We start from the raw sequence: 27881 nt of genomic DNA on the forward strand, positions 1-27881 counted from the left end.
TTGAGATAATCAATAAAATGATTCAAGGGTGCAGAATGTGAACAGCAGATCTCATGTCCCATTCAGGTCCAGTCGGGAAAATGTGAAACAGGTTGGTAATGTGGAAGAAATTACGTTTTGGTGAAAATCCGACATGTGGAACTGGAAGATCTTGACAGCAGAGGTATGCGCTCTACTGAGGAACATCAAGGATTAGTATTAAAAATACATAAATACATGTCAACACCAAACTGCACGCAGCCTCCATTTTGAAGATCCAGGAATTAAAAGATACTCACTCTGCCACCGGTCCGGTAGCCAGCGAGCCCATGAACGCACACGGAGCGCCGAGCAGCGACAGCACCGTGCACGAGTTGGACGCGTTCCCACCTCGCTGCCAGCGCTGAGACAGACACCTGCAGTGGAACCACAGAAGAAGAAGTGGAGTGAACTGAGTGTCCAGGTGGATCAGTGGTGTTACAACTGGATTCTATTCTAGGTCTTCACAAATAAATGCACACTCATTCACAATCCCTTGTATCCTATTATATACTGTTGTTGTTGTTGTTGCTTCATGTTTCTGGTTTAAAAGTCCCATATGGTGTAAACCAGGACTCCCCTTGCCTCTGTGATGATAAAGGAGTTGGATGGTCTATCTAAACATGGTGAAAGTATCAAAACGCACGGTCGCCAACTAAATCCACACAATCCATATTAGAAAAGCGAGCCTCTAAACGAGCCGTTTGGACTTCCGTAACTTTGTGGCGTCACAAAGGTTCGCTCATTAGCATTTTTGTGTTTTTTTCAAAGCGGTTGAGCGGTTGTCATTGTTTATTACCGGAGAGTTTTCCCTACCTGTAGCCGCCGGGCCGCGGCGTCTCACGTTTCACTCTTGAAACGGTTAGCCAATCGGAACGGAGGGTCGTTAATATTAATGAGCCTTAAAGACACGGCGACAGAAACGGCCTGTTCTTGGTAAGGCTCAGAGAGATGCTGGAAAATGAACGTGGAGAAATGGATTGAGAGTGTTTTTGGTTCATGACACCACACACACAGCTTTGAATGGACCTCAAGACACAAAATAAAACTCTGGAGAGTGGAGAATATGGACCTTTAACATGTTATATATATATATACATATATATATATATGATTTAATAGTAGTCCATAGTTGCTCTACACTAGGATCAACATCCAACAAGATGGCGGCGGCTCTTTCCACGTTAATAAAGTTAATTAATTCTTTAATCCAGGCTTCTGTGTTAAAACAATCAGGTTAAGCACTTTCCAGTTCATTAAAATGTTCCTTTTAATAGATATATATGTAACAAAGTATATTTCTGTTCTGTATATTATCAGACTAACAAACAAACACTGGGCCTAATTTAACACAGACACATAACATTTCTCGTATTCTGCTAATGCCTTTTTCCAAAAGGCCATTTCCAAACCATAAGGATGAGCTCTTTCGTCACAGCCAAGCATCCATTGGATTTTAATTTATTAAAATAACAAAATCATTAAAATTGTTGTGTGTTGTTTTCTTATTGCTTGCCTTTCAAACGGGAAAACATTTAAAATCATGTCACGGGATTACAAAGACTACTAGCTACGTGTAATTTATGACATACAGGGAAAAAACAGTTTTAAGAGAAACCATCGTATTTACGAGTTTATGAGGAGTCCCTGAAGGCAGCTTGACACAACGACTGTATAGCAAAGCAGCGCTGTTTTATATTGTTGCATCAGCAGAATATTTCAATGCAGCAGACAGAAAGTCCGTCTGGATGTTTTATCATGTTTCCATCTCGTGAGCCAGTTAGCAGTTCAGCCGGTTCAGCCTCGGAAACGATAAACCGTTAGATTTTAAATTAAAATTATAAATTACATTCAGACTATCCCACCTGCTGTCGGTGTCTTCTTCGGGGTATTTGTCCACCACGTTGATGATGTCCAGACAGACCAGACCCACGCACAGGATCTTTTTATCCTCCATGTTTTCTGCAACAAACGGAATCAGACCAGACAGCTGAAATCTGGACTTTGAACAAGAAGTTGCTCGTTATCTGTTTATCAGTGTCAAGCTACCAGGAGAATACAGACGACTTCCTGTCGACAGTTTCAAAATAAAACCCCGACTAATAATACAATACTTCCAGTCGACAGTTTCAAAATAAAACCCTGACTAATAATACAAAGTACTTCCTGTCGACAGTTTCAAAATAAAACCCTGACTAATAATACAAAGTACTTCCTGTCGACAGTTTCAAAATAAAACCCCGACTAATAATACAATACTTCCAGTCAACAGTTTCAAAATAAAACCCTGACTAATAATACAATACTTCCAGTCAACAGTTTCAAAATAAAACCCTGACTAATAATACAAAGTACCAATGAGAAAATTAATATAATTTAGATTAGATCAAAGTTTTAGTGTTGCAGCAGCAGATAACACAACACAAAGACTAAATAAGATGTAGATCAGAGAGATAGATCATAGAGATATAACAGTGTTATATCTCTATGATGTAGATGAAGGGGTTGGGGGGGGGGGATACATTAAGTGAAACAATGAAAAATATGCATCATGAATAAATAGGCCTATATGGAAATAGAACTGACAGAATTACCTCATATATAAGCCTTCTCATAGACATTTAAGGCTAAGACTCTGTGTAATTTATTACATCTTCTGCATGTTTGCTGTAACAGGCTGTATTTTATTTTAACAGAGTTTATTATTATATATTAATGTGATAACTAGATTTCAGAGTGGAGGTCAGAGCTGGGACCAGTTCTGGAGTTTGAAACAACACAGTTCTGTTGCTGTGACGACCAGTTTAATGCTGCTGAGTTACTGTTTATGAACAAAAACAACAAACAAAAACAACTCCTGAACATGATGATAGATATTTAGTAAGACTCGTCAACAAGTGGTGAAGAACTAGAGGTAAGTTTCAGTACTTGGCCCTTAAAAACTATTAAAACTATTAAAACTAATAGAAATGATTTTCCCCTGCAGCTCTGTATCTTCAGCAGTTTCATTTGCTTCATGCATTATTCTGAGAAATATCTGAGACATGTAGCTCATGCAAATCTGACATATGTATATATATATCTGTATTGAAATCTACCCTACAATCACAACTCAAATCCCCCAAAACTTAGATTTTTTAAACCTATTTATTCACTGTTTTTAAACCTTTTTATTCTCAGTTGTTCAGTTTTTGGGACGGCAGCTGGATCCTGGTCTCATGTCTGAGGCAGTGGGCCGACTGGCGGAGGATCGGCTGGAGATCCTTCAGGTCGGTCCTTCAGTCTTCATCATATTCGCTCAATAAGCTTCATCATAATGTGAATAACTGATAGTAACTTTATAACTTTATTTTAGTAATAAAACAAATCATATGACACTTTCCAAAAGTTCCAATAAAACAATAACAGCTTGTCCATTTATTAAAATGTGCATTTATCTATTCATTCATTCATTCATTGATACGGCTATTCATCTTTCAATGTACTAATGTATTAATGAAATTAATTGATTAATTCATTCATTCATTAAACATGCATGTATTCATTCATCCATCCATTGATTCCTTTATTAATTCATCCAGTGCTTCAATAAGTCATGCATTCATTGAAGTGGTATTCCTCAAGATGCTTTATTTATTTATTTATTTATTTATTTTGATGCCATCTGTCCACTTTCCACAGATCACCTGTCAATCAAACAATGTGGGTGGAGCTTAGATTTCCTGTTGATGCAGTTTGAGTTTCTCTTCTCTCTGTCTGTTCAGTCATGGCGGCTATCACTGCTCATGCTAACTATCCAGTTCTTCTTCTTCTGTTGATTCCAAACAAAGTGGAAACATAAAACGCATCACTTCCTGTGCGGCAGAGGATTTTTTCCAGGAAAGAGCGACCCAACTCTAACTAACTCTAACTCTAATCTAACTCTAACCCGTCTTGGAGAGAACGAAGATCTGATGAAGAGAATAGAGAAACATCCTGACAGTTTCAGATGGACTGATCAAATTAGATTAAATAGATTAGATTAATTAGACTGTCTGCTTCACATCACACAGATTAATTAAGACACACAGCTGTTGATTTGTTTCACCCGGCTCTGTCCTGCAGACTGCAGCGCTGCTCGGACATGATGCAGCAATGAATCTTGGGACTTTCCATTTGTTCTTGTCAGTCAAGTTTCAATCCGCTGCTGGCAAGGAAACTTCCGGGATCTCTATGATCCGTCCTCCGGCCTTTAGGTGTTTTGTTTTTGAATCGTGCTTCGGAGGAAAGATATTACGTAAAATGCGTCACGGAGGAACAAGAACGCAGAAGAACACAAAGAGACGGAGGGTTAGAGCAGCAGGTGGAAAAGCTTTCATGAACTGGATGTAGTTTGGGTCACTGTTGTGTTGGAACAGAACAGATGTTTCTTCATGTGAAAATAATCCTGAATATTATTTTAAAGCTGTCGTCTCTCAATAGAGAATAAAGAAAATATTCCCGGTGCGTCTCGGTGGCTCAGCTGGTAGAGTTCGTACGGCTAAGACTCAGTCCAGATCGCAGCGACTCGGGTTCGAATCCCAACCGTTCCCTTTGCTGCATGTCATCCTGTCTCTCTACTGTTCTAATAAAGCAAAATGCCAAAGCTGTGTCTTTCCTGCTGCAGAATAAAGAAAATAATCCTGCTTCTGATTTTAAAGCTGCGTCTCTCCTGCTGCAGGTGCAGCGGCTGCTGCAGTGCGTCACCAACAGAGATCAGCCGCAGGTGAAGAAGCTGCTGCGCCTCGGCGTCTCCGGCCTCGTCAACCTGACGGAGCGGAGCGAGGGCCGATCGGCGCTGCAGCTCGCCGCCTCCAACAACCACACCGACATGGTCAGCCTCCTGCTCGCTCAGGTAGGCAGGCGGTCAGCCGGCCAGTCAGCCAGTCAGGCAATAAAACCGTCAACCAACCAATCAACTAGGCAGTCAGTCAGTTAACCAGTCAGCTAACCCATTTAGTAAGTTCACCAGTGATTAAGCTAACCAGTCAGTCAGTAAACTAACCAGTCAGTAAGTTAACCAGTCAGTGAGTCAACCAGTCAGCAAGTTAACCAGTCAGTCAGTATATTAACCAGTCAATAAGTTAAGTCAGTCAGTCAGTCAGTCAGTAAGTTAACCAGTCAGTCAGTCAGTCAGTTAATCAGTCAGTCAGTCAGTCAGTCAGTTAACCAGTCAGTCAGCATATTAACCAGTCAGAAAGTTAACCAGTCAGTCAGTAGGTTAACCAGTCAGTCAGTATATTAACCAGTCAGTAAGTTAACCAGTCAGTCACTATATTAACCAGTCAGTAAGTTAACCAGTCAGTCAATAAGTTAACAGTCAGTCAGTTAGTATATTAACCAGTCAGTAAGTTAACCAGTCAGTCAGTCAGTCAGTAAGTTAACCAGTCAGTAAATTAACCAGTCAGTAAGTTAACAGTCAGTCAGTATATTAACCAGTCAATAAGTTAACAGTCACTCAGTTAGTATATTAACCAGTTAGTAAGTTAACCAGTCAGTTAACCAGTCAGTAAATTAACCAGTCAGTCAGTAAGTTAGTAGGTCAGTCAGTGACCCTGTGCTCCCTGTCTGCAGGGGGCGGAGCCTGCTGTTCAGGACAGGAGGGGTCGGACGGCGGTGATGCTGGCGGCGGAGCTCGGCCATGAGGCTGCTGTGGCTCTGCTGGCTGACAGCCGGGCCGCCATGAGCGTCCTGGACAATGACGGAAAAGGTTACACTGCTGCTACAAACTGATGTTTTTCACCTTTAAAAGGTTTTTGAAAGTCAAAGCTGCTTCACACTGGAAGAAGTTGAAATGTAGCTGCATGCAGCAATGTGCCGTCTGAGAAAGGTTGTGCTGAAGAATGAAATCTGTTAGGCCTAAATGTCTTTAAACTGTTGGAGGAACTTCATCCATTGGCCGGCCGCCCAACTACAGTAAAGCCCTCAAGAAAAAAAAAGTTTAAATAAAATGTGTGTGTGTGGGGGGGGGGGGTCTGGTGACCAGGGGTCCGGGTCTCTGTGTCCTGGGAGTCCGGTGAACCGGTACTTCAAGCCGATCGATCCATGGGGCGCTCCCCTCCCTCTCAGCTGTTTTAGCCTCTTCTGTTATAGGCTTCTTGTTTTGTTTTGTTGCAGGGGGTCCAGCAGTTACAGTCCTGTCTTCCATATTGATTAGCTTCACGCTGTTCATTCTAAGCAACTAGTCTGCATTCAAACTGCGGCTTTTGTCTTCCTGGTTTGGTTGAGGCTCCTCAGTAGTCAGTCAGTACATCAGTACGGCACTTTTCACACCAGTTCGTACCCACGGATACAGAGAATGAACAGGCTGAAAGAAACACAGAGACTAAACCAATTGTCTCCATCATAGTCTCATTTTTCTACTGGCAAACCTTTATGGTATCAAAATGAATTGGAAGATGATAGAATCAGAGAAATTCGACATGTAGGGCCTTTAATATTCTAACAGTTATCCACCAAGAAGAAAAATACAACACTAAACAACAAAATCGCCTGCCTGCTCAGACCGGGTCAAAAGTGCACAACACAAAGTGCAGACTGTTTTCTGGGGCTTTACCAAGTGATGCGCACATGAGCAGATCCTATTCAAAAGCTTACCAAGCCTTTTTGTGGATGATATGTTACCAGTTTGACTTGGAGATAAATCCCTCAAGCAGGAAAAAATAAGATCCAACATTTTTCAACTATATACACATGTAGCCTAACTGTGGTTGAATGACTGGCATCCAACATAGAACTGTCAGTATGTGCCATGACGCATGGAGTGGTGATTGTGGAGGCAGAGCCATCCTCTATAGATGTCAGGGTCTGGTTGGTGAGAATGACGTGATTTGCTGATGCGGAACCAATTGGAGAGAGCAGGGGAGATCGACCTCTCATACTCACCAAATTCAAAACAGTGAAAGAGTTGATAGTTGCTGTTTCAGGTTATCCATTATTGTATAATTGCAGATTCAAAGAGTACAAATAGCAGTTTTTTGGCGTTAGCATGCTGAGACACTACTAGCTGAAATGCTACGGTCACTTCCTAGCACAACTGTCAGGGGGCTCAGCGTAGGTTCCGGTTTGACCGCAGCTTAATCCAGCCCTGTTTAGACCACGCTGCAGGTGTGACAGGCGCCTCTGCCCACAAACCTACAAAAAATGTCTTTGCATGTGTGTCATTCATTCATGAAAACAGAGTCCTGTGTCTCCATGGTGGAACTAAACAAAGACACAGTTTTAATGTTTCGATGTAATATTTAGTGTAGACTTCACAACCTACAGTGGAACACATGTTCAGCTGGTGCAACAGGCTGCAGATCTGTCTGAAATCCTGGAGAAAAAGTATTTTAGGAATCCAGCATGTGTGTCAGTATATGTGTGTTCATATGTTTGTTTATGTGTGTGTTTATGTGTGTTCATATGTGTGTGTGTTCCCAGGAGTGTTGTTCTACTGTGTCTCCCCCAGCGAGCCTCACATGCGCTGCCTGGAGCTTCTGCTCAACAGCAACGCCGATGTCAACAACGTGTCCGGAGCCGGGACCCCCGTCCTCCTGTCGGCCTGCCGGATCGCCCAACGGCGTGTCGGCCTGGCTCTCCGCCTCCTGGAACGGGGAGCCAACCCCAATGCCGTGCAGAAGGTCGCTGGTCATTTCAAGAGTTTTGTTGCAAAATGATTTATAGCACAAAATGATTTTTTTTATTTTTAATGAATAGTAAGTAACTTAAACGCTTTGTTGAAAAAAAAATTTTTTTTACGGTCTGGATCCTCTATATATTATAAATAATAGTAATATATCATAATACGTAATACTAATTTATATAATAATAATGCTGTAATAATATATAATATAATAATAATAATGCACTACTACTACTACTAGACAAACTTAAGGCCTTTACACTCCAAGAGTAATAATAATAATAATAATACATTTTATTTGAGGGCGCCTTTCAGGACACCCAAGGTCGCCTTACAATGCAAAAAAAAAGAAAGAAACACACTCAAACAGGTAAAAACAGCGAAACATGGCAACGACACCAGCATAGACAAAACAAGTGACATAGGGTGGGCAGACACGTATAGGAGGGGGAATAAAAACAGTAAAACTGTAAGGATAAAAGGGAAACGCACAGTACGATGAGGATTACAGTGAGTAGGCCAGTTTGAACAGGTGAGTTTTGAGGTGGGATTTGTAGTTATGGAATCAGACTGTCAAATGTGTGGGGGCAGGGAGTTCCAAAGCCTGGGAGCAGTGCAGCTGAAAGCCCTAGCACCCATGGTGCTGAGGCATGAGGTGGGGATGGTCAGAAGACCAGCTGAGGATGAGCGCAGGGAGCGGGAGGGGATGTAGTCCTGGAGGAGGTCAGAAAGATAAGTGGGGGCTAGGTTATGGAGGGCTTTGAAGGTGAGCAGGAGGTTTTTATAGTCGATTCGGTATTGAACATGGAGCCAGTGTAGTTGGATGAGAATGGGGGTGATGTGGTCGGATGATTTGGTGCGAGTAATGATCCGGGCAGCCGAGTTCTGAATGATTTGAAGCCTGTTAAGCAGTTTGGTGGGAAGGCCAGAGAGAACAGCATTACAGTAGTCAATCCGGGATGTGACGAATGCGTGGACCAAGACTTCAGTGCTGGATTGAGACAGGGATGGGCAGAGTCTGGAAATGTTGCGGAGGTGGAAGAAAGCAGTCCGGGTGATGTTTTTTATGTGAGGTGCAAAGTAAAGGGTGCTATCCACAATGATACCGAGGCTCTTGACTTGGCTGGAGAGGGGTACAGGGAAGCCATCAATGATGATGTTTAGGGCTTTGGTATTTTGGGCTTTGGAAAGGGTGGTTTTGGAGCCAATGAGCAGGGCCTCAGTTTTGCTCTCATTGAGCTTCAGAAAGTTCCTGCTCATCCAGCTCCTGATGTCCTGGAGGCAGGTGGTGAGGGAGGTGGGAGGAAGGGCAGTGGTGGGTTTAATGGAGAAGTAGACCTGAGTATCATCAGCATAGCAATGAAAGTGGACACCATGGTGACGGAAGATTGTGCCCAGGGGAAGGAGGTAGATGATGAATAGGAGTGGACCCAGTACTGACCCCTGGGGGACACCCAACAGCAGAACACCTTGACCTGTGGTTCCTCAGTTGGACATACTGTTGTCTGTCAGTGAGATAAAATGAGAACCAGGAGAGTGCAACACCAGTAATCCCACTGTCAGCCAGGCGCTCCAGGAGTAGTGGGTGGGAGATGGTGTCGAAGGCAGCACTGAGGTCAAGGAGGATAAGGATGGTAAGCAGCCCAGAGTCAGCTGCACGGAGGAGGTCATTGGTGATTTTAACCAGGGCTGTTTCAGTACTGTGTTTGGGGCGGAAACCAGATTGGAAGGGTTCATGGAGGTTGTTTGAGTCAAGGTGGGATTGAATGACTGAGTGATGCGAATAAACATTAGGAAAATTCAGAATAATTTGCAGGCAAATTATTCACACCAAATATATTCACACCAAATATATTCACACCAAACGTGATGCAATTTTGCGATTAAATTATATAGGTTCTAAAAAAAACAATCGCGGCACGAAAAAATGGAGTCAACATCAAGCGACGACGACTTGATTTTGCTTTTGATTAGCAAAAAAAGGAAAAGAAGAAATTTCTGGGTACACCCAATATTGAGGAGGAGGAGATAGCATGGAGAGTTCCACTGCTTGGTACAGGAGCTGAAGCTGTACCACGGCCGCTTTCGGACCTACTTCAGGATGTCTGTGGGACAGTTTGAGTCCCTACTGGAACAGCTGGCACCACACCTGAAGAAGAGGAGGAACAACTTCAGAGAGCCGATTGACCCAGAGCAGAGGCTAGCCGTGTGTCTGAGGTAAAATAATATCAGAAGTAATAACTGAAATAAGTCCAGTTTGAACACAGTGCCAGCGCTGCGCATTTGGCGAGCTGAGTGCCAGTTCGTTTGTTCAAAATTTGTGTCAAGAGTGGGATAATGGAGCTAATATAGCGTTTTATAACTGAAGAGTGAATCACTTGGTGTAATTTCATAATCGAGACATTATTGATTTCCTTCTGATCAAGTTTGTAGGTGCGACTTGTGTCCTAGGTCCTATGGTTACCAATATGCACAGACAAATATAACCAGCCAATGTAGCCGCCTATCTAGTTGTCACTCCACTACAGTATCGTTGCCTACTCTTTATTTTGTCTATTTCAACTAGGCTACATCCTTATAAAGGCAAAAATAGCCTTGAGCATTGGCCAGAGAGATAAATAGCCTATAGGCTATCTCAGATTGAAAGATGGTGGATGGGCGGACAGAGACAGACTAGGTTATTAATACATAGGAAACAGATAGGCCAATACATTTCTTCCATTATGTCTTTACATATTTCTCAGCACCGGCGATTCCTTTACAACCATAGCAGCTAGTTTTCACCTTGGTGTCTCAACTGTTGCACAAATAGTAAAGGAAACCTGCAATCTATCTATCTGTATCTGGGTCTATCTGGGAGAACATGAGGGAAACCCACATGCCACACCCAACTGAGGAGCTGTGGAGGAACACTGCCAGGAGGTTTGAAGAGTGGTGGAACTTTGCACACTGCATAGGTACACTGGATGGAAAGCACATCGTCATGCAGGCACCTCCCAACTCGGGGTCCCAATATTATAATTACAAGGGCACTTTCTCCATCGTCTTACTTGCCCTGGTGGATGCAGACTACAGGTTCCTGGCAGTTGATGTTGGAGGTTTTGGCAGCAACAGCAATGGAGGCATATTTGCCAACTCCCGTTTTGGCAGAGCCCTCCAGGCAGGTGAACTGCATGTCCCCTACCTTCTGCACCAGAGTTGGGATCAGTGCCTTATGTGGTTGTGGCTGATGAGGCCTTCCCAATGAAGCCGTACCTCCTTCAACCCTATCCAGGACGTCGCCTTCCAGAGGACATGCGGGTGTTCAATTACTGCCTCTCCAGAGCCCGGCGTATTGTGGAAAATGCTTTTGGCATCCTCACCCGTCGCTGGAGGGTCTACTACAGAAGACTGCAAGTCTGCCCTGATGTAGCTGACAGTGTAGTGAAGGTCACCTGCATACTCTCCAACTTCTTGCACTCTGCAGAGGGGGATCAGCATCAAGACGGACTGAGAGTACGGGAAACCCTCCGCCAGTACTTCACCTCACCTGCTGGACAAGTGCCCTGGGAATATGACCATGTGCGCCATGGTTTCTCTCTGTAAAATGATTATCTGCCCTATACATAACACTGAATTTTCAGCCCAATTTTTGTACAGCTACACTGTCAAACACATTATTATATATCTATACATAACACATTGTTATCATTATTATATATTATAATTTATTATAAGTTAAGATAATTTCATTGTTTAAATCCCATATCAAACATGTTTCTGATCAATGATAAATGTCTTATCTGTTAATGCTTTTCTTTTTTTTGCATTTAAATACATAAATAATAAATCCAAGTTGTCATAAATACAATGACAAATGACTGTTACAATATAATATTTTATTGAATTAATAATAGTTATTAAATTAATAACAGCACATTGTGGAGAAAATAAGAGCTCAAAGTGGCTATAACAATAAAGGGAAAAGAGAGACCTTTGCCTATGATGTAAAATTTTATTGAAGTTGACCAGTAAGGTACAGAGCTAAATGATATAGTTTAAGGTTCACATAGCATGCAGCACCTTTCAACCCAAACAGGTTTTCTTTGTTTGGGTTGAAACGTGCTGCATGCTTCGTGTACCTGAAACTATATCATTTAGCTCTGAACCTTATTTTACTTCATATGCAAAAGTCTCTCTTTTCCCTTTACTAAATGAATAACAACAGCAGTTAAATAAAGATAATAAATACTAAAAAACTAACAAGTGTGAAATAAAGCCCCAAACTGCTATTCAAACGCAACTACTTAGTTAGCAAATAGATGTGCCTTGTTAATTGTAAGCAAAATGGCAGTGGAGTATTGTATAGGTATTGATGAAGTCTGTTTTTTTTTTATAAACTAATCACTGAAGAAGTAGTAGTACAGGGCAACACTTTAACACCATATAAGATTTAATCACATAAATTCTTAATTTATAACTGTAACAGCACTATATGTACAATCTGCTGGGCATCCCTTACTTGATTTAACCAAAAGAAAAATGTCTACAATACAAACAAGAATGAGTCTTTTTACTGCTGGACTGCCAACCTAGCCAGATCTCTTCTTTTAGACAATTGATAGATATGAGGTAGGTTAAGAAGGCTAATACAAAATATACCTCCTGAATGAAGTGGACTGGTCTAAGAAAAACATTGCATCCATATATTTCCACTTCTTCTGCTTGCCACCTGCCTGGCCACTCCTCACCTCCCCATCCTCCCTCTTCTTTCTCACATATGTGTCCCTCAGATTTTTCCACAACTTCTTCAGCTGTTCATCTATAAGATACAAGAACAGTTGCTGCACTATAGCACACAACACCACCTGATAACACCACCTTATAAGGAAGCACCGCCAGATTTAGCAACATAATTGCAGAAAAGTGTAATGTTCAGCTACAGGCCAATTACGTTTACATAATAGGCTACATTTATTGTCTGATTGACTGGCGTTGCCATCTGTACAACGCCAGTCAATCAGACAATAAATCTAGCATTACAGATGTATCTGGCGTTACAGATGTCACAGATGACCTCAGCAAACCCTGTAAAAAAGATGTAACCATGGGAAAATTCACTTGTATTACATTAACTGAGCTTTGCAAGACTGTCACTGAGTGTAACTCCTCCATCTCATGTATTGACCCTGTACCTACAGCATTTTTTAAGCGGGTGTTCGATAGTGTTTCAAGTCATGTCCTGAAGATTATAAATACTCTTCAAACAGGCATCTTCCCAGATACCTTCAAAACAGCTGTTGTAAAACCCTTACTAAAGAAACCCAACCTAGATGGTAATGCACTGACCAGCTATAGGCCGATATCCAACCTTCCATTCATTAGTAAGATACTTGAAAAGGTAGTTTCAGTCTAAATAAACTCCTTTCTTAAAGAAAATAATATCCTGGAGGAATTTCAATCAGGCTTTAGAACATACCACAGCACTGAAACTGCTCTTACTAAAATAATCAGCGAACTCAGACTAAATTCTGATGAAAATAAGGTCTCAATTCTTGTCCTCTTAGACCTAAGTGCAGCGTTTGATACGATTGACCATGATATCTTAATCAATCGTCTTGAAAAGTTGGTTGGTCTTTCTAACTGTGTGTTAAACTGGTTCAAAACATACATCAAAGGGAGAAAGTTTCACGTCAGTTTTGGAGATCATGTGTCTGAGAAACATGACATCTGTTTTGGGGTTGCACAAGGGAGCTGCCTTGGTCCATTATTATTCTCACTATACATGCTGCCACTTGGTGACATCATTAGAAAGCACGATGTATGTTTCCATAGTTATGCAGATGACACGCAACTGTACATCTCTGCTGAACCAAATGATGCTGCACCTATAAACTCCATTACTACCTGTCTTTTGGCAATAAATAAATGGATGAGCAATAATTTTTTAAAGTTAAACGAGGACAAAACTGAAATCCTATTAGTCGGCCCTAAAACAAAAAGAGAAATGCTGTTTAATAATCTGGGAACATTGACTCCCTGGATTAAATCTGAGGTTACAAGTCTTGGTGTTATCCTAGATTCAGATCTAAGCTTCAAGTCCCACATTAACAAGCTGACGAAAACATCATTTTTCCACCTTAGAAACATAGCTAAAGTACGACCATTTATAAATCAAAAAGATGCTGAAAAACTGATTCATGCCTTTATTTCAAGCCAACTCGATTACTGTAACGCACTTTTTACCGGTCTCCCAAAAAAAAACACTGAGAGACTTCAGCTCATTCAAAACTCTGCAGCTCGGCTATTAACCAGAACCAAGAGGAGAGAGCACATTAGTCCAGTTTTAGCTGCTCTACACTGGCTTCCTGTAACATTTAGAATTGATTTTAAGGTCCTCCTCCTTATATACAAAGCCCTTAATGGGCTAGGACCAAGCTACATTGCTAACTCCCTTGTTCACTACCTGCCTTCAAGAACACTGCGATCATCTGCTGCTGGTTTATTGGAGGTTCCCAGCAACAGCTGAAAGAAAATCGGGGATGCAGCCTTTGTCAATTACGCCCCAAAGCTATGGAACACACTACCTATAGATATCAGGGAAGCCAGCTCGCTAAATATTTTTAAAAGAAAGGCTAAAGTGAAACTTATCTCTTCACTTTAGCCTTTAACTAGTTATGACTTTCCTGATACAGGCCTTAAACTCTTTTTTGCACTTTGCTTCGCAGTTATGCACTGCTGCACTTCTTTTAAAATGTTGTATTTTACTTGATTTTATGCATTCTATGTACTCTATTTTTTTAACTTTATTTTTATTATTATTATTCAGTGGGATTTATTTTCTATCTTATATTATGCATTCCTCATTTTTATCTTATTTTTACTATTATTATCAAGTGGGTTTTATTCTCCATCTTATTTTATATTAATTATGGCATTCTATCCCTGTTTTTATGCTTATTCTATGTCTATTTTCATGTGAAGATACATTCTATGTATTCTATTCTCATCTTTATCTTATTTTTACTATTATTATCAAGTTTTATGTGAAGCACTTGGTGCATGTAATTTCTTTGTTGTAAAGCACTTTGAGCTGCATTTCTTGTATGAAAGGTGCTATACAAATCAAGTTTATTATTATTATTATTATTATTATTATTATAATAGATGTGTCTGGACGATCTGTACAACGCCAGTCAATCAGACAATAAATCTAGCGTTACAGATGTATCTGGACGATCTGTACAACGGCCGTTACAGATGTATCTGGATGATAAACGTCCGCATTGTGCAGAGAATGATAGACATATTCAATTGCCAACCTACACATCACTAAAACACTGTGGTAAACACACTTAAAACAAGTAGTTAACGTTGTAGCCGTTATAGCTGGGTAGTTGGCTACATATTACCATAAAAGTAACAAAAGTTACACAAAGCCACTGTTGTCCATAGGCTATTGACGCTGGATATAAACCCACCATCTTCGTACTAAAGCTCATCTGCAATCCTTCTCCATATGTTGTCTTTGTAATCATTGTCGTTGTAGTTTTTGTCTCTTATCAAAAAGAGCAGCATTCCGAGAGACAAAGTTTATGACACGATCCGCCATGTTGAATGTTGTGAGTGTGACGCTATGAACAAACTTCATCCCGATTGGTAAGATGTGCTCATGTCGCAGGTGAAAAGTCACAAAAATCGACCTTGGTCCGAAAAAATAAGTACCGCAATTTCGCTAAGCAAAATTCCACCGTTGACATTGACTGGATATAGATACGAAAAATATTATTGACATGTGAATAAATCGTGCGAATAAATCGCTCTTGGTGTGTAAAGGCCTTTAGTCTGTATAGCAACATATTTTGATGGAAGATGGTTGATGACTTGTTATTGAGAACTGTTACAGTCTCAAAGGGTCACAATGCCGACGTTAAGAAAACAATAAATGAACAAAAATGTTACAAATGTTGTGTTAGGCTGCTGAGAGAGGAATCTTCCTACAGGACAGTCAGAGACAGAGGTGAGATGTTGAGAACAAACACAGAATAAATTCAGTAAGACACAAACACAGACTGAAACAGACAGGAGACTCGGCCTGAAACAGATAAGAGACTCGGCCTGAAACAGACAGGAGACTCAGCCTGAAACAAAATGAAATACCCAAAATAAAACCCAAAATGAAATACCCAAGAAGTAAGAAAACAAGCTTTTAAATGTACAAAAAGTATTACTTTCCACAGATGATTGTTCAGATGGTGTTGGGGCCTTCAACAGGGAAAACGTGTCATGTTTGGGCTGAGAGGTTGTTGTTATTATCGTCATTATAATCTTCCCAGGTGACGGGCCGTACAGCCCTGATGGAGGCCTGCATGACTGGGGAGGCGGAGCTTGTCAGGGCCATTTTACAGCGAGGAGGAAACCCCAACTCTGTGGATGAGAAGAAGATGAATGCTGCCCACATGGCCGCTGAAGGAGGCTTCTTTGAGGTTGTACTTTTTATCTTTCTAGAGTAGGGAAGTCCTCCAACCAGAGGACTTGGGTTCAAACCCCCGTGTCAGCGAACCCTCACCCTGTTGAAGTGTCCTTGAGCAAGACACTGAATCCCTACCAGCTCCAGTTGTTCTGCTCCTGATCCTCTGAAGAGAAAAGACAATTTTTCTACTGGGAGCAACAGAGTATCGCACTGTTATCTGTCTGTCTACTTGTCATTTTACCCCCCCATCCATCCAGTTCACTGCTGCTTTTGTTCCTCCTCTCTCCGTAGTTGATAGTGTTGTTGTCTGCGTATGGTGCAGACCTGGCTGCAACGGCACTGAACTGCACCAATGCTCTCCATCTGGCTGCAGCCGGAGGCTTTGCTGAATGCTGCAGGTTCCTGGCACAAAGAGGTTGGTGGAGGAACGCTCGCCACATTTCTCTTTACAGCTGCAGCCATAAGAAATCATTCTGCTCGGACACACAGGTAGAGCCGGAGAGGACAGCTGGATTTTCACCTAAAATGTTGCCTTGTGCTTCCTTACAATGGCACATCTATAAAACATTCAATAATAATATTATTTGGGAACCCACCTCTTTAATTGATCAAAGCTAGCATTGACCCAGAGGACAGCAGTGCACTGATAAATTATGCTTTGATCATTAATAATGATAATAATAATTGATTACATTTATATAGCGCTTTTCTAAGTACTCAAAGCGCTTCACTTCACATATTGGGGGGGGGGGGCCTCAACTCATCCACCACCGGTGTGTAGCACCCACCTGGGTGATGCACGGCAGCCAGTTTGCGCCAGAACGCTCACCACACATCAGCTAGCATTAGAAGTCTCATCACTGTTCACTTCTCCATTCTTCGATTTTGTTTTTCCTAAATCAAGCTGCCTCTGTGTAGCACCCTGCCCTTTGTATTAGATGATGAAAATTACTGTTAAAAAATATGCATTTTAAAAATTCCATTCAAAAACAGCATTTTAAGCCTGACAGGGCAAAGAGGCAGAGACTCAACCCCCTTTGGACACTTTCTGAACCCCAAACTCCCCCAAGCTGCTCAGTGGCCAGTAGGAGACTATGGTTGTACTGGGCAGCTTGCAGGTGTGAATGTGTGTATTTTTGTGAATGAGTGCATTACTGAAAGAGAGCATGCATGCTCTGCAAACAGTTCCTGTATAAATAAAAGTGAGAAGAACAGGTGTGTGTCTGAACAGGCTGTAATGCGAAGCAGAAGAACTCTGAAGGCCTCCTGCCTCGTCAGATGACTGAGGACAAAGGCACCAGCAAGGAGCTGAAGAAGGCAGAGCGTCTGCAGGCGAAGCTGTCTGGACCTGGGGCCGCTGAGCCTGAGACCTGGAGAGCGGCGCTCCACGACTGGTCCTATGAGCACCAGGAGGCCTTACGCATCGCCATGGAAACACAGGAGGAAGAGGGTCCTGTGGATATCGTTACCAAGGACACGTTTGTCACAGTGATGAAGGATCACCACGCACCCATGGATGATGATCAGCTCCAGAAAGTAAGACCAAATCTTTGATTTTGAAAAAGAACAAAATTCACGTTGCATATATTGCAGCACAAATATCTCAAGCCACTCCCACTCCTCTCTGTTATTGTCACTATCTGACTGGTCAGCTAGTCATCCATCTATTCATCCATCCATCCACCCAATCTTTTAACTATTCTCTCTATAGTTACAATATTCCTCATGTTTTCTGCGTAGATCATCCAGGAATGTAATAAGAAGACGGTTTGGTCATTGGACCATCCACTAATTCATCAATTCTAGAACTGTTTATCTCTCTATATTTAAAACACTTGTTTATTTTGTCAGTCATGCAGGAACCTTGATGGAATTACATTTCTTATTGCTTCTCTCTCTCTAGTAAAAATATTCCTCATGATTACTGTGTTCATCATCCAGGAGCAAGACCAGAGGCATTATGACCTCATCAGTAGTTCATTCACCATTCATTCATTCATTCAATCCACTTGTTAAAACATTCCTCATGTGGACTGTGCAGATCCTCCAGGAGCATGACAGGAGCCGTGACGGTCTGATCAACATCTCAGACTTCTTCAGAGGAGTCCACTACCTGCAGAAGGCCTTCACCATTCCATCCTACGCTCCTAAACAGAAGAAGGCTGTGAAAGGAGGGAAAGGAAAGAAGAAAGGGAAGTTTGTCCTCCCCATGCCTGTCTGTGTGCTCCCTCCAGCGCTCAGCCGCCGCCGGCCGGACGGAGGTCCCCCCCTCTTCATGATCAAACGCCACCAGCCCTTCACCAACGCCACACACTTCGACTCAGACCGGCCGCCACGCCACCCCGTCGAGGACGACTCGGTTTGGTACCTGGATGAGCCTGAGAAGGTGTGTGTGTGTGTGTGTGTGTGTGTGTGTGTGTGTGGGGGGGTTATTGTTTATTTGGATCCCCATTAGTTGTTACCAAGGTAACAGCTACTCTTCCTGGGGTCTACGTTAAGAACATAAATGTATACATATGCTTTCACATACATGCATACATTAATACAATTACAGCAATAATCTGATCCAAACCCCATCCCAATTAAAACAGTATAAACATTACAAAAACCAACTACAATTTCAACAAAACCACGTGAAACTCTTTCTCTATAGGCTACATCTCTCTCTATATGTATACACACACACACACACACACACACACACACACACACATACATACATACACTTATATACACATACATGCATACATACTATATAACAAGCAGTATCTATGACCATGTTTACCAAATACTTTGAGCTACCAATTTAACAAATTTGACAAATTTAACAAAACCAAAGACAGAGAAAGTTACTAATTAGTTATTTTGTAGGCCTGTACCCAAGAATAACCTCTTTAGTTGCTTTTTAAAACTTTCTTTACTCGTTGCTTGAGTAATAAAGTATGGCAAACTATTCCAATGAGAGATGGCTCTGCACATAACAATTTTTTCATTGCACCACATGTTGATCGGGTGGCTTAAAACTTTCTTCAGGATCCCAAAAACAAACCGAAAGAAAACCAAAGACAACAGGAACAAGAGGGCAGGCGACTACTAAGTATTTCTGTAACCTAGCGCTGTTTGTACCCGGCCAGCAGCGTGATATTTAATGTACTGTGGTTATGTTTGCTATGTGGCTAGTGTCGCTGCTAACAGTAGCTAGGGTTAGTTAGGCTATGTTCAGACTGCAGGTAAAAAGTGGCCCAGATCCGATTTTTTCCTCAAATGTGACACAGATCAGATTTTTTTTTTATGTGTGAACAGCGAAAATCACATTGAATCTGACATTTCCAATTCTGATTTGGGCCTCTTTTAAATGTGGTATTAGATTCCGATACATATATGATTGCGTCAAAGTGACCGCAGTCTGAACAGTCAGATCAGAATTCATGTGACTTTAATGTCACTGAAAGCCGACATTCGTCATCATTCCACGCCAGCAGGTCTTTCCAAAAAGAAAAGATGGATGAAAGCGGTGACACAAGTTCACAGTGGAGGGACGGTGAGGTTTTAGACCTCATCTCTCACATCCATATCTCTCTCTCCACACAAGTAGCTGCCGTGATCCCACACAGCGCCATCATTAAAATCTTAGCCCTCGTTCGCTTCCTTGCCCTCATCACCTGTCTGCGGTTCCGAGGCAGACCCCCACTGTGCATTAAGTATCATGTATCATGATGCCACTCATCATCATTATGCTGACCTCCATATTTGTTTGTTTACATCTGAAACTTTTCAGATGTGGGAGTTGTTGTACTATTGTGCACGCGGGTCAGTTCAGTGGTGAGATCTGTTCAGACTGGTATCGGATATCGGCCATATTGAAAGACAAATGTGAACAGTCCAACAAAAAAGCCACCGCCCCCGTACTCACCTTCTACGACGTTACCAAGCCTACTGTAGTATCAGCAGACACCAGCAGCTACGGGCTGGGAGGCGTCCTGCTCCAGCAGCATGGGGACCGCTGGAAGCCCGTGACCTACGGTTCCAGACGTCTGAGCGACGCAGAGACGAGGTACGCCCAAATCGAAAAAGAGTGCTTGGCCAGTGTATGGGCCTGTGAAAGGTTCGAGAAGTACCTGTTTGGGCTTGATAACTTCAGGCTGATCACCGTTCATAAACCTCTGGTACCTCTCATGAACAGCAAAGACTTGGACAATGTTCCCATCAGATGCCAGAAGTTGTTGATGAGGCTCATGCATTACAATGCCATAGCTGAATATGCACCAGGCAAAACGTTAGCCATGGCTGACGCTCTCTCCAGGGGCCCAGAGCAGTGCTATGGAGATGGAGCTTCCCATGATGATGTGGCGGCACATATTGATGCTGTCGTGTGCCATGTGCCAGCCACCCCCCAGAGGATGAAGGAGATAAAACAAAACACAGAAGATGATCTGCAGCTCCAGACAGTCTTAGGCTTCATCAGGCACGGATGGCTTGAGTATATAGATAAGGTGCCTGAGACAGTCAGAGACTTCTACCAGGTGAGAGGGGAGTTATCTGGGCTAGATGGTTTAGTCATTAGAGGGAGTCGCATTGTCATTCCCGCAGATATGAGAGAGATGATCTTAGAGAGAATCCATGACAGGCACCAGGGTCTAGTTAAGTGCAGAGAAAGAGCTAGCTAATCTGTTTGGTGGCCCAAAATGTCAGAAAACATCACAACATCACGCTCTGAGCAAATGAGCAGAGCTTCAAGGTCTGTTTCAAGGGGAGACTGTAGCGTCCCTAAACGTTGCACAATCTGCTTTTTCTTTTAAAGCCATTAAAGAATGGAATAAGCTACCTGTCAATCTGAAAACCTGCACAGATTTCCATATTTTCTCCCATGAAGTAAAAAAATGGATTTTAAGTAACCAGTCTTGTCAGCATTAATTTGACATTTCGACGACTTGTTTTTATATCTTTGGATATATGCATGTAATACTTTGATATTTGTATTCTGCTTTGTATTTATTCCTATGAAATGTGCGTGTGTGTGTGTGTGCGCACGCATATGCCTGCGTGGATGTCAATAGGTTGTTGGTCCATTTGTAGTGGAGATGATAGGTGTCAGGGGGTTACTTGGAGACTGGACCCAAGTGCAGAAACCGGCAGAGAGGAAACTTAGCTAAAGCTAAAGGTTTTAATCGAAGAACTTAGGCAGAGTACAAAACAGGAAATCCAAAAAGCTAAATCTGTAACAGGCTGGCAAACAAAGGAATACAAAAACCAAACCTGGCTGGCAACAAGGCAAGAAGATATTCACATGAAACACAGGGAATAATGCAGAAGACGAAGCAGGTAACTCGGGAAAACACAACAGATGAACTGACACCACTCCAGGGCAACACAGACTACTTATACACACACACTAACGGGAAAATGAGGAACAGCTGGCAGGAGGGAAAATGAGTCCAGGAGCTGATAGGCAGAAGGCAGGCTGGTGAAGGGGGAACACAGCAACAGGGCAAACGAGGGTGATGCAGGGCAGGTGTGGAGGGAAGGAGCACAGAAGGGAGGAAAGTCCAAGGGCATCTAGTGGCTGGCAGGAGGATGGCAGGACTTGGGGAGTGAAAGGAGTGGTGACCAGGACACAGGGGCAGACCATGGCAGACACAAGGGCTAGGGCTAAGAGGGCAGACACAAGGGCTAGGACTAAGAGGGGCAGACCATGACAATAGGTTTTGCTCTGTGTTTTATTGTTTCTGTTCACCTGTCCAGGGACTACAGATGGAAATTAGGTAGCAGCTAAATCTGGTACAAAGCATCTTCTCTCTTTGTTTGAGATTAATGTATTTTGTACATGGTCCCTGATATAAATAAACTCAATAAACTAAACTAAACAAAAGTACAGCAGTGTGCATTCTGTAGAGAAAACAAGAACACAGAGAAAAGAGCCATTAATGTCAATTTAGCTCCCATCCAGACCATGGCAGAAAGTCACCATAGACCTATGTGAGTTAAAAAAGCAAAACTACTTGATAGTGTCTGACTATTACTCTAGATACTTGGAGATCCTAAATCTGCCAACAACTACTAGCAGTCAGGTAGTGGCTAGGCTGAAAGCAAAATTTGCATGTTACGGCATCCCTGAAGTGTTGGTGAGTGATAATGGGCCCCAGCTAGCCTCAGCAGAGATGAGGAAGTTTAGTAGGGACTATGACTTTCTCCACGTGACGTCGAGTCCACACTACCCTCAGAGCAATGGACATGCAGAGAGGGCTGTCCAGATAGCAAAAGGGATACTAAGACAGGAAGACCCCCTCCTCGCTCTGATGACATACAGACCCACACCCTCCTCTTCTACTGGAGCCAGTCCAGCTGAACTGCTGATGGGCAGAAAACTCAAAACTACCTTACCCACCTTGCAGGAACTGGCCCAACAAGGATGAAATTAAACAGGCTGACGCCACAGCCAAACAGAAGCAGGCGTACTACTACAACCACAGGAACGGAGTGAGGATTCTACCCCCACTGAGCCCAAGGGACACTGTGCTCACAAAATTGGACGGTCAAAAACAATGGATAATGCCAGCCGTTGTCCACAGTCCCAGCTCCACTCCCAGGTCTTACATAGTGGAGACAGCTCAAGGTGAGCGCTACAGAAGGAACAGGCGCCATCTGTTGGCCACACCCAAAACGCCCACATCCGTCAGCAAGGGTCCTGACCGGGTTACTCCAGAAGAGGATAGGAACACTGAGGTGACCCAAGCTACAGAGACACCTGTCACTCTCACACAGGGGACTAATAATGTTACTCGCTTTGGCAGAGTGAGTAAACCAGCAATCAGGCTGGATTTGTGAAGTTTATGGACTGTGAGAGATTTTTTTTTTTTTAAAGGGGGATGATATGACAGGTGTACTGTTAACAATAGCACAAAAATGTTTCAGTTGAGTTGTTAACTCGTTAAATAGAAAACTTATACCCTATACCTGTCAGGACTAGGTTGGACAGAGAACAGCATGATACAAAGATGTTTTGTTGTCTTTGCTATTTCTGTTAAAGAGTCATTAAAAGAAAGAAAATGTTTATTATTTTAGTTTTGAAAATACTAGAAAAGTTACAGAGTATGAAAGCCATATGGGTTACTAAGCTGTGAAGTTAAAGTTGTTTACAGTAAAAGTTCAGAGAAACTTTTGAGATAATCATCTTAGAGAGGGAGATGTAATGAATGAAAGTTGTTATGACCAGAAGGTCCTGTCGCTTTATTACCTTGACATGGAGTGCGCATGTCTAATAGAGTATGACGTAGGCGGAAGCGTTAGTGAGTGTTGTTGTTGTACATGTGACTGAACAGTAAAGATACACATAAGAACGAACTCATGATGTCGGCTCATTCTGTTATGAGAATATTCATTATGTCAGTAAGATAGACATCTACAGACATTACACCATGTGCTCCAAACTTTTCCCAACAGCAACCAGGTCGTTTTCTCTTGTCTTCAGTGAACCATGCTACTGTATTTTAACAGATTGGTTTTCTCTTAGCGGCGACAGATTTGTGTTTGATTCTATAACATTTAAAAAATGTCCTGCTTTTGTAGTGGTGATGATGATGATGATGATGATGATGATGATGATGATATTGAATGAATATTAACAATGTTGTTATTATTAGCAGTAATAGTGGCAGTAGTAGTAATAGTACGAGAAGTAGCTTATCATATTACTGTTATATTATTATCATTAGTAGTAGAAGTAGTATTATTAGTAGAAGAGGTATTTTATTATTAATATTCTGATTATCAACTATCATTATTATTGGGTTAGGTGTTTGTCAGCATCAGTCAGTGTGTGAAGACGACAGACCTGCAGTCCCTGAGCCAGGCCTTCAGCTGCGGCGTCCCGGTGGACGTTCAGGATCAGTTTTACAAAACGCCGCTGATGATTTCCTGCAGCAGCTCCAACCTGAAGGTGGCCGAGTTCCTCATCAGCTGCGGGTGAGAACATGATCAGCTCACAATCAAAAATTACATTGCATAATGTATCAGGGTATATTGGTCAGTAGGGGGCACCATAAGTTCAAAAAGTTCAGATCTCTCCAAATCTGCTCAATAGAATATCATCCATGTACTTCCTATCAATGTAGCAGATAGAACAGATTCACATCACAGTTAGTTTGTCTTAGAGTTAGTTAGCTAACTAACCACACACTAACACTAAGCCTAACATTAACCCTAACCCACTAACACTAACACAATCACTAACACTATCACTAATCCTAACATTAACACTAACCCACTAACAATTGATGTTAATTGCTGATCATCTTTATTACTTGTTAAAATATGCATGTATTGATTACTGATCAACTTTGACTTTTATTTAAGCAATTTCATTTAAGCAATTGATTACTAGTGATTGATTATTAGTCATTGATTTGTTAATTTATTGATAATGATCGATGATTGATGATAATCAACTCTATCACTTGTTTTCAACTCAATTTGAATTTATTGATACAAATCATCTTTCTTTTTCATTTAATTTATTGATATTTATTTTACTGATCAACTTCATCACTTACTGATGACTTATTATTGTTATTTAACTGTCTTTCCTCCTGTCTCCTCCCAGTGCTGATGTGAATTTGTGTGACCAGTTTAACTGGACGCCTCTCCACCATGCATGCAGTGCAGGCCAGCTTGACATCATCAAGCTGCTGGTGGATTGTGGGGCGGAGGTGGACGCCATGTCCATGAATGGAGCCACGCCCCTTATGAAGGCCATCGAGAGCTGCAGACCTTGCTGCGTGGATTACCTCATCACAGTTGGAGCCAAAGTCCAGACAGAGAACAAGAACGGTATAAACCCAATCTGATAATTACAATCGAAACTAGAGAGAGGTGGAGCCATTTGTCTTCACTCCCATTCAGTTCCAAACAGCATAGAAAACAACTCCGGAGACATCTAATTCAGTAATTCAAAGCAATCCATCATTGTGAATGAGAAACCAATGATCGCATTTTGAAAAGTTGCATTAGAATGTTAATATCAGGCTATAAACTTTTGCATTTTGAAAGAAGTTCCATTCACCGTTTTCATTTTAAAGCATTTGGGAAAAGACAAGACAGGATGGGGCATCTTACTTCTGCTTTCTGCTTGGAAACAAAGCAAGCTAAAGTTCACTACGTGTTCAATTTTCTTCTCCAAAATAAGACTTTCAACCCATAGCTAACATTCTCTGTGGTTACGTTAGGACCCGCCTCCTGTCAATCACAATCCAGTCAAGCCAACAGACAAATCAAAGCAAGACCCATCAGCTATAGTCCATGAAATGAACGGGAAATTGAAGCTAAATTTTACATAAATTACAGCTTATATTTACTTTGAAAATTAATTAAAATGTGCTAACATTTGCAGTGAAGAGGTTGAGAATATTGCTGCTCAGCAGCACCATCCTGAAGGAGAAAAAACATAAACTTTATAACAAATATAAAGTCTTTGTAGGTGAAATATCCCTTCAAGGTCTTATCTTGGAAGCCAAATCTCAACAGAGGAAAACAGGGGGAATTTTGCAGTAGTGAATCAATAAACACTAATGTAAATCTAACGTAGATGGACTTGTTACTCAAAAAGTAATGTACGTATTACTCTTCACTCATTTAGTAAAATAATTTACTCAAAAGTAATATAATTACTTAGTTATTCTTTATATTCTAGCAATCCCCAAAATTGGGGGTTGGTCTCCTCTCTTCCTTCTAAAGTCAGATCAGTCAGTTTCTTCTCCTGAGAACCATCGGGAAACCAAACAGCGTCGATGTTCCTGTCGTCCTTTTACTGGAGGAAATCAAAGTACACAGAGAAATAAACTTTTCTACAATTTCTCATCAAAGTAGAGGGAAAACTTCCACCAGAGAAAGAAACGTTTCTCAGTGTGAGAGGTCAAACACTAATTCTGAACAAAATGAACTGAAGTGGAGGGGTGGGATTTAGTTTTTGGATAGTTCAACTTCAGTCTAATATTTCGAGGGTGATATAAAAAAACATCTTTTTAGATTGGTAGCTGTGATATTGGAATAGTAACTTGTTACAATACCTGTTATTGTGAATGCTACTAATATTACTGTAATAAACCAGCCTGATTCCAGATCCTGAATCGCGACTCGCCCACTCTTCACATTTGGTTGAGCAATTCAGAGAGTCTGGTGTTGCTCTATAGTCAACGGCGATTTATAGCTCAGAAAAACAATCAGGCCAATCAGCACCTTTGTGGGCAGGACAACACTTTGAACCGTTCGTGTAACATTTTTTCATTGGTGTTTCGGCAGAATAATATTTGTTGAAATCATTCCTTAACCAACAGATTGTCTTTGCAAAGACAATATTTTTGTCAAAAACGACCAACATTCTTGGTGAAGTTAGTAAATCCGCCCAACATGAGTGAGACTGAAGTGACGTCAGCATGATCAAATGTCAGTCACTAGTGATAAAATAATAATAAAATAACCTTAGTTAAAGCAAAAGTTGGATGAAAGTATGGAAAATGAAAACAAAAAAAGGAGGGTTAGGGTTAAATCAAACATAAGTGCAAACAACAACGGAGAGCAAATTATATAATGCATGTGCCTTATACCATGAACATCTAGTTGATACAAGTTGTCCCCTAAAAACTAAATAAATAAAATTAACAAATACTAAATGAGCTACACAATTACAAAGTAAAAATAAATTAGAGATACAACTACAAAAACAACAATTCACATAAAAGCCTATCTGTAAAAGTGTGTTTTTAAGAGTAATTTATAAGATTAGACTGATTTTGCTAGCCTTACCTCTTCAGACAGGTCGTTAAAGTCTTGGGGCTATAGACTATATTATACTATACTATACTATACTATAGGGTCTCTGATAGAGAAAGCACAGTCACCTTGAGTCTTGAGCCTAGAAAGTGGAAGAAACAAAAGGGTTTTGCCTGAGGATCTGAGGCTGCACTTCAGCTCAGAGGGAGTTAAGGTCTGCAATATAGCTATGGGCTAAACCTTGCTGTGCTTTAAATATAATCAGTAACATCTTAAAATCAATCAACTGGTAATGAGTGCAGACATTTGTAAGATTGGAGTAATATCTCTTTCTCGCTTTGTCTGGCACCCGTTAAAATCCTAGCTGCAGATACGTTAGATGTCAGCACCCAACACTGCTGCCATCACCGAGCCAGCTGAGCTCCATGTTAATACATTACTGCTGAAGAGCAGTAGGCATGTAAATGTGGTTGTTGTGGTTTGTCTGATTCCAGGGCAGACATGCATGGCCATTGCCAGAAGCTACGGTGACAAGACAATCACTGAACTGGTCCAGGAACAGTTTGACAGCCTGCCCAAACCCAAGGAGCAGAAGGGGAAAAAAGGATGAAAGTCAGAGAAACCCTGATCTGCCCCACCCACACCCATAGTCTGAATAATAATAATAATAAATATAGCTGCATGCGGCAACGGACGGGGTCCAATCACAATATGGTCATTTGTCCAAAAATTACAAACTTAAAGTGGATACAGACAACTTTTCAACTTTCCCCCCATTGTCCCCCCCTAGGGTTTCCAAGTGGTATTGTTGTTTGTGCCGCTGTCGCAAAGACAACCAGATCGCTTTCCTTTAGAGCCGAGCTCCGTGCAATAAAACAAACAATCTGTCTGCTTATCAACTCCTTGATCATAACACAATATAGTAACTTTCACCACTGCTCATTTTAGAAAGGCCACTGCAAGAAAACGTGTTCTTTGTTTAGATTATCAAACGGACAATGGATC

General features: G+C 41.6%; 2 protein-coding genes across 3 annotated transcripts in view; one reads left to right on the forward strand and one right to left on the reverse strand.

Moving 5' to 3' along the window:
• LOC144542328 (ketohexokinase-like) overlaps positions 1–2003 on the reverse strand; it is a 13937-nt gene extending 11934 nt beyond the window's left edge. For both annotated transcript variants that reach the window (XM_078288429.1, XM_078288428.1), the window contains exons 1-2: positions 1884–2003; positions 279–395 (exon numbers count right to left, since the gene is read on the reverse strand). In XM_078288429.1, the coding sequence (XP_078144555.1) occupies positions 279–395; positions 1884–1975 (209 nt within the window). In that variant the 5' untranslated portion in view covers positions 1976–2003. The remainder of the gene's footprint in view (positions 1–278; positions 396–1883) is intronic.
• A 1233-nt stretch (positions 2004–3236) lies between these two features.
• On the forward strand, positions 3237–27486 carry LOC144542289 (ankyrin repeat and EF-hand domain-containing protein 1-like). Its single transcript, XM_078288041.1, has 11 exons — positions 3237–3287; positions 4718–4891; positions 5611–5746; positions 7459–7658; positions 15976–16125; positions 16404–16527; positions 17344–17648; positions 18154–18498; positions 23905–24074; positions 24712–24938; positions 27371–27486. The coding sequence occupies exons 1-11, from the start codon at positions 3237–3239 to the stop codon at positions 27484–27486; spliced, it is 1998 nt and encodes a 665-aa protein (XP_078144167.1).
• Positions 27487–27881: the final 395 nt, after the last annotated feature.

The sequence above is a fragment of the Centroberyx gerrardi genome, chromosome 14, assembly GCF_048128805.1.
Source record: "Centroberyx gerrardi isolate f3 chromosome 14, fCenGer3.hap1.cur.20231027, whole genome shotgun sequence".
NCBI classification, from domain to species: domain Eukaryota; kingdom Metazoa; phylum Chordata; class Actinopteri; order Beryciformes; family Berycidae; genus Centroberyx; species Centroberyx gerrardi.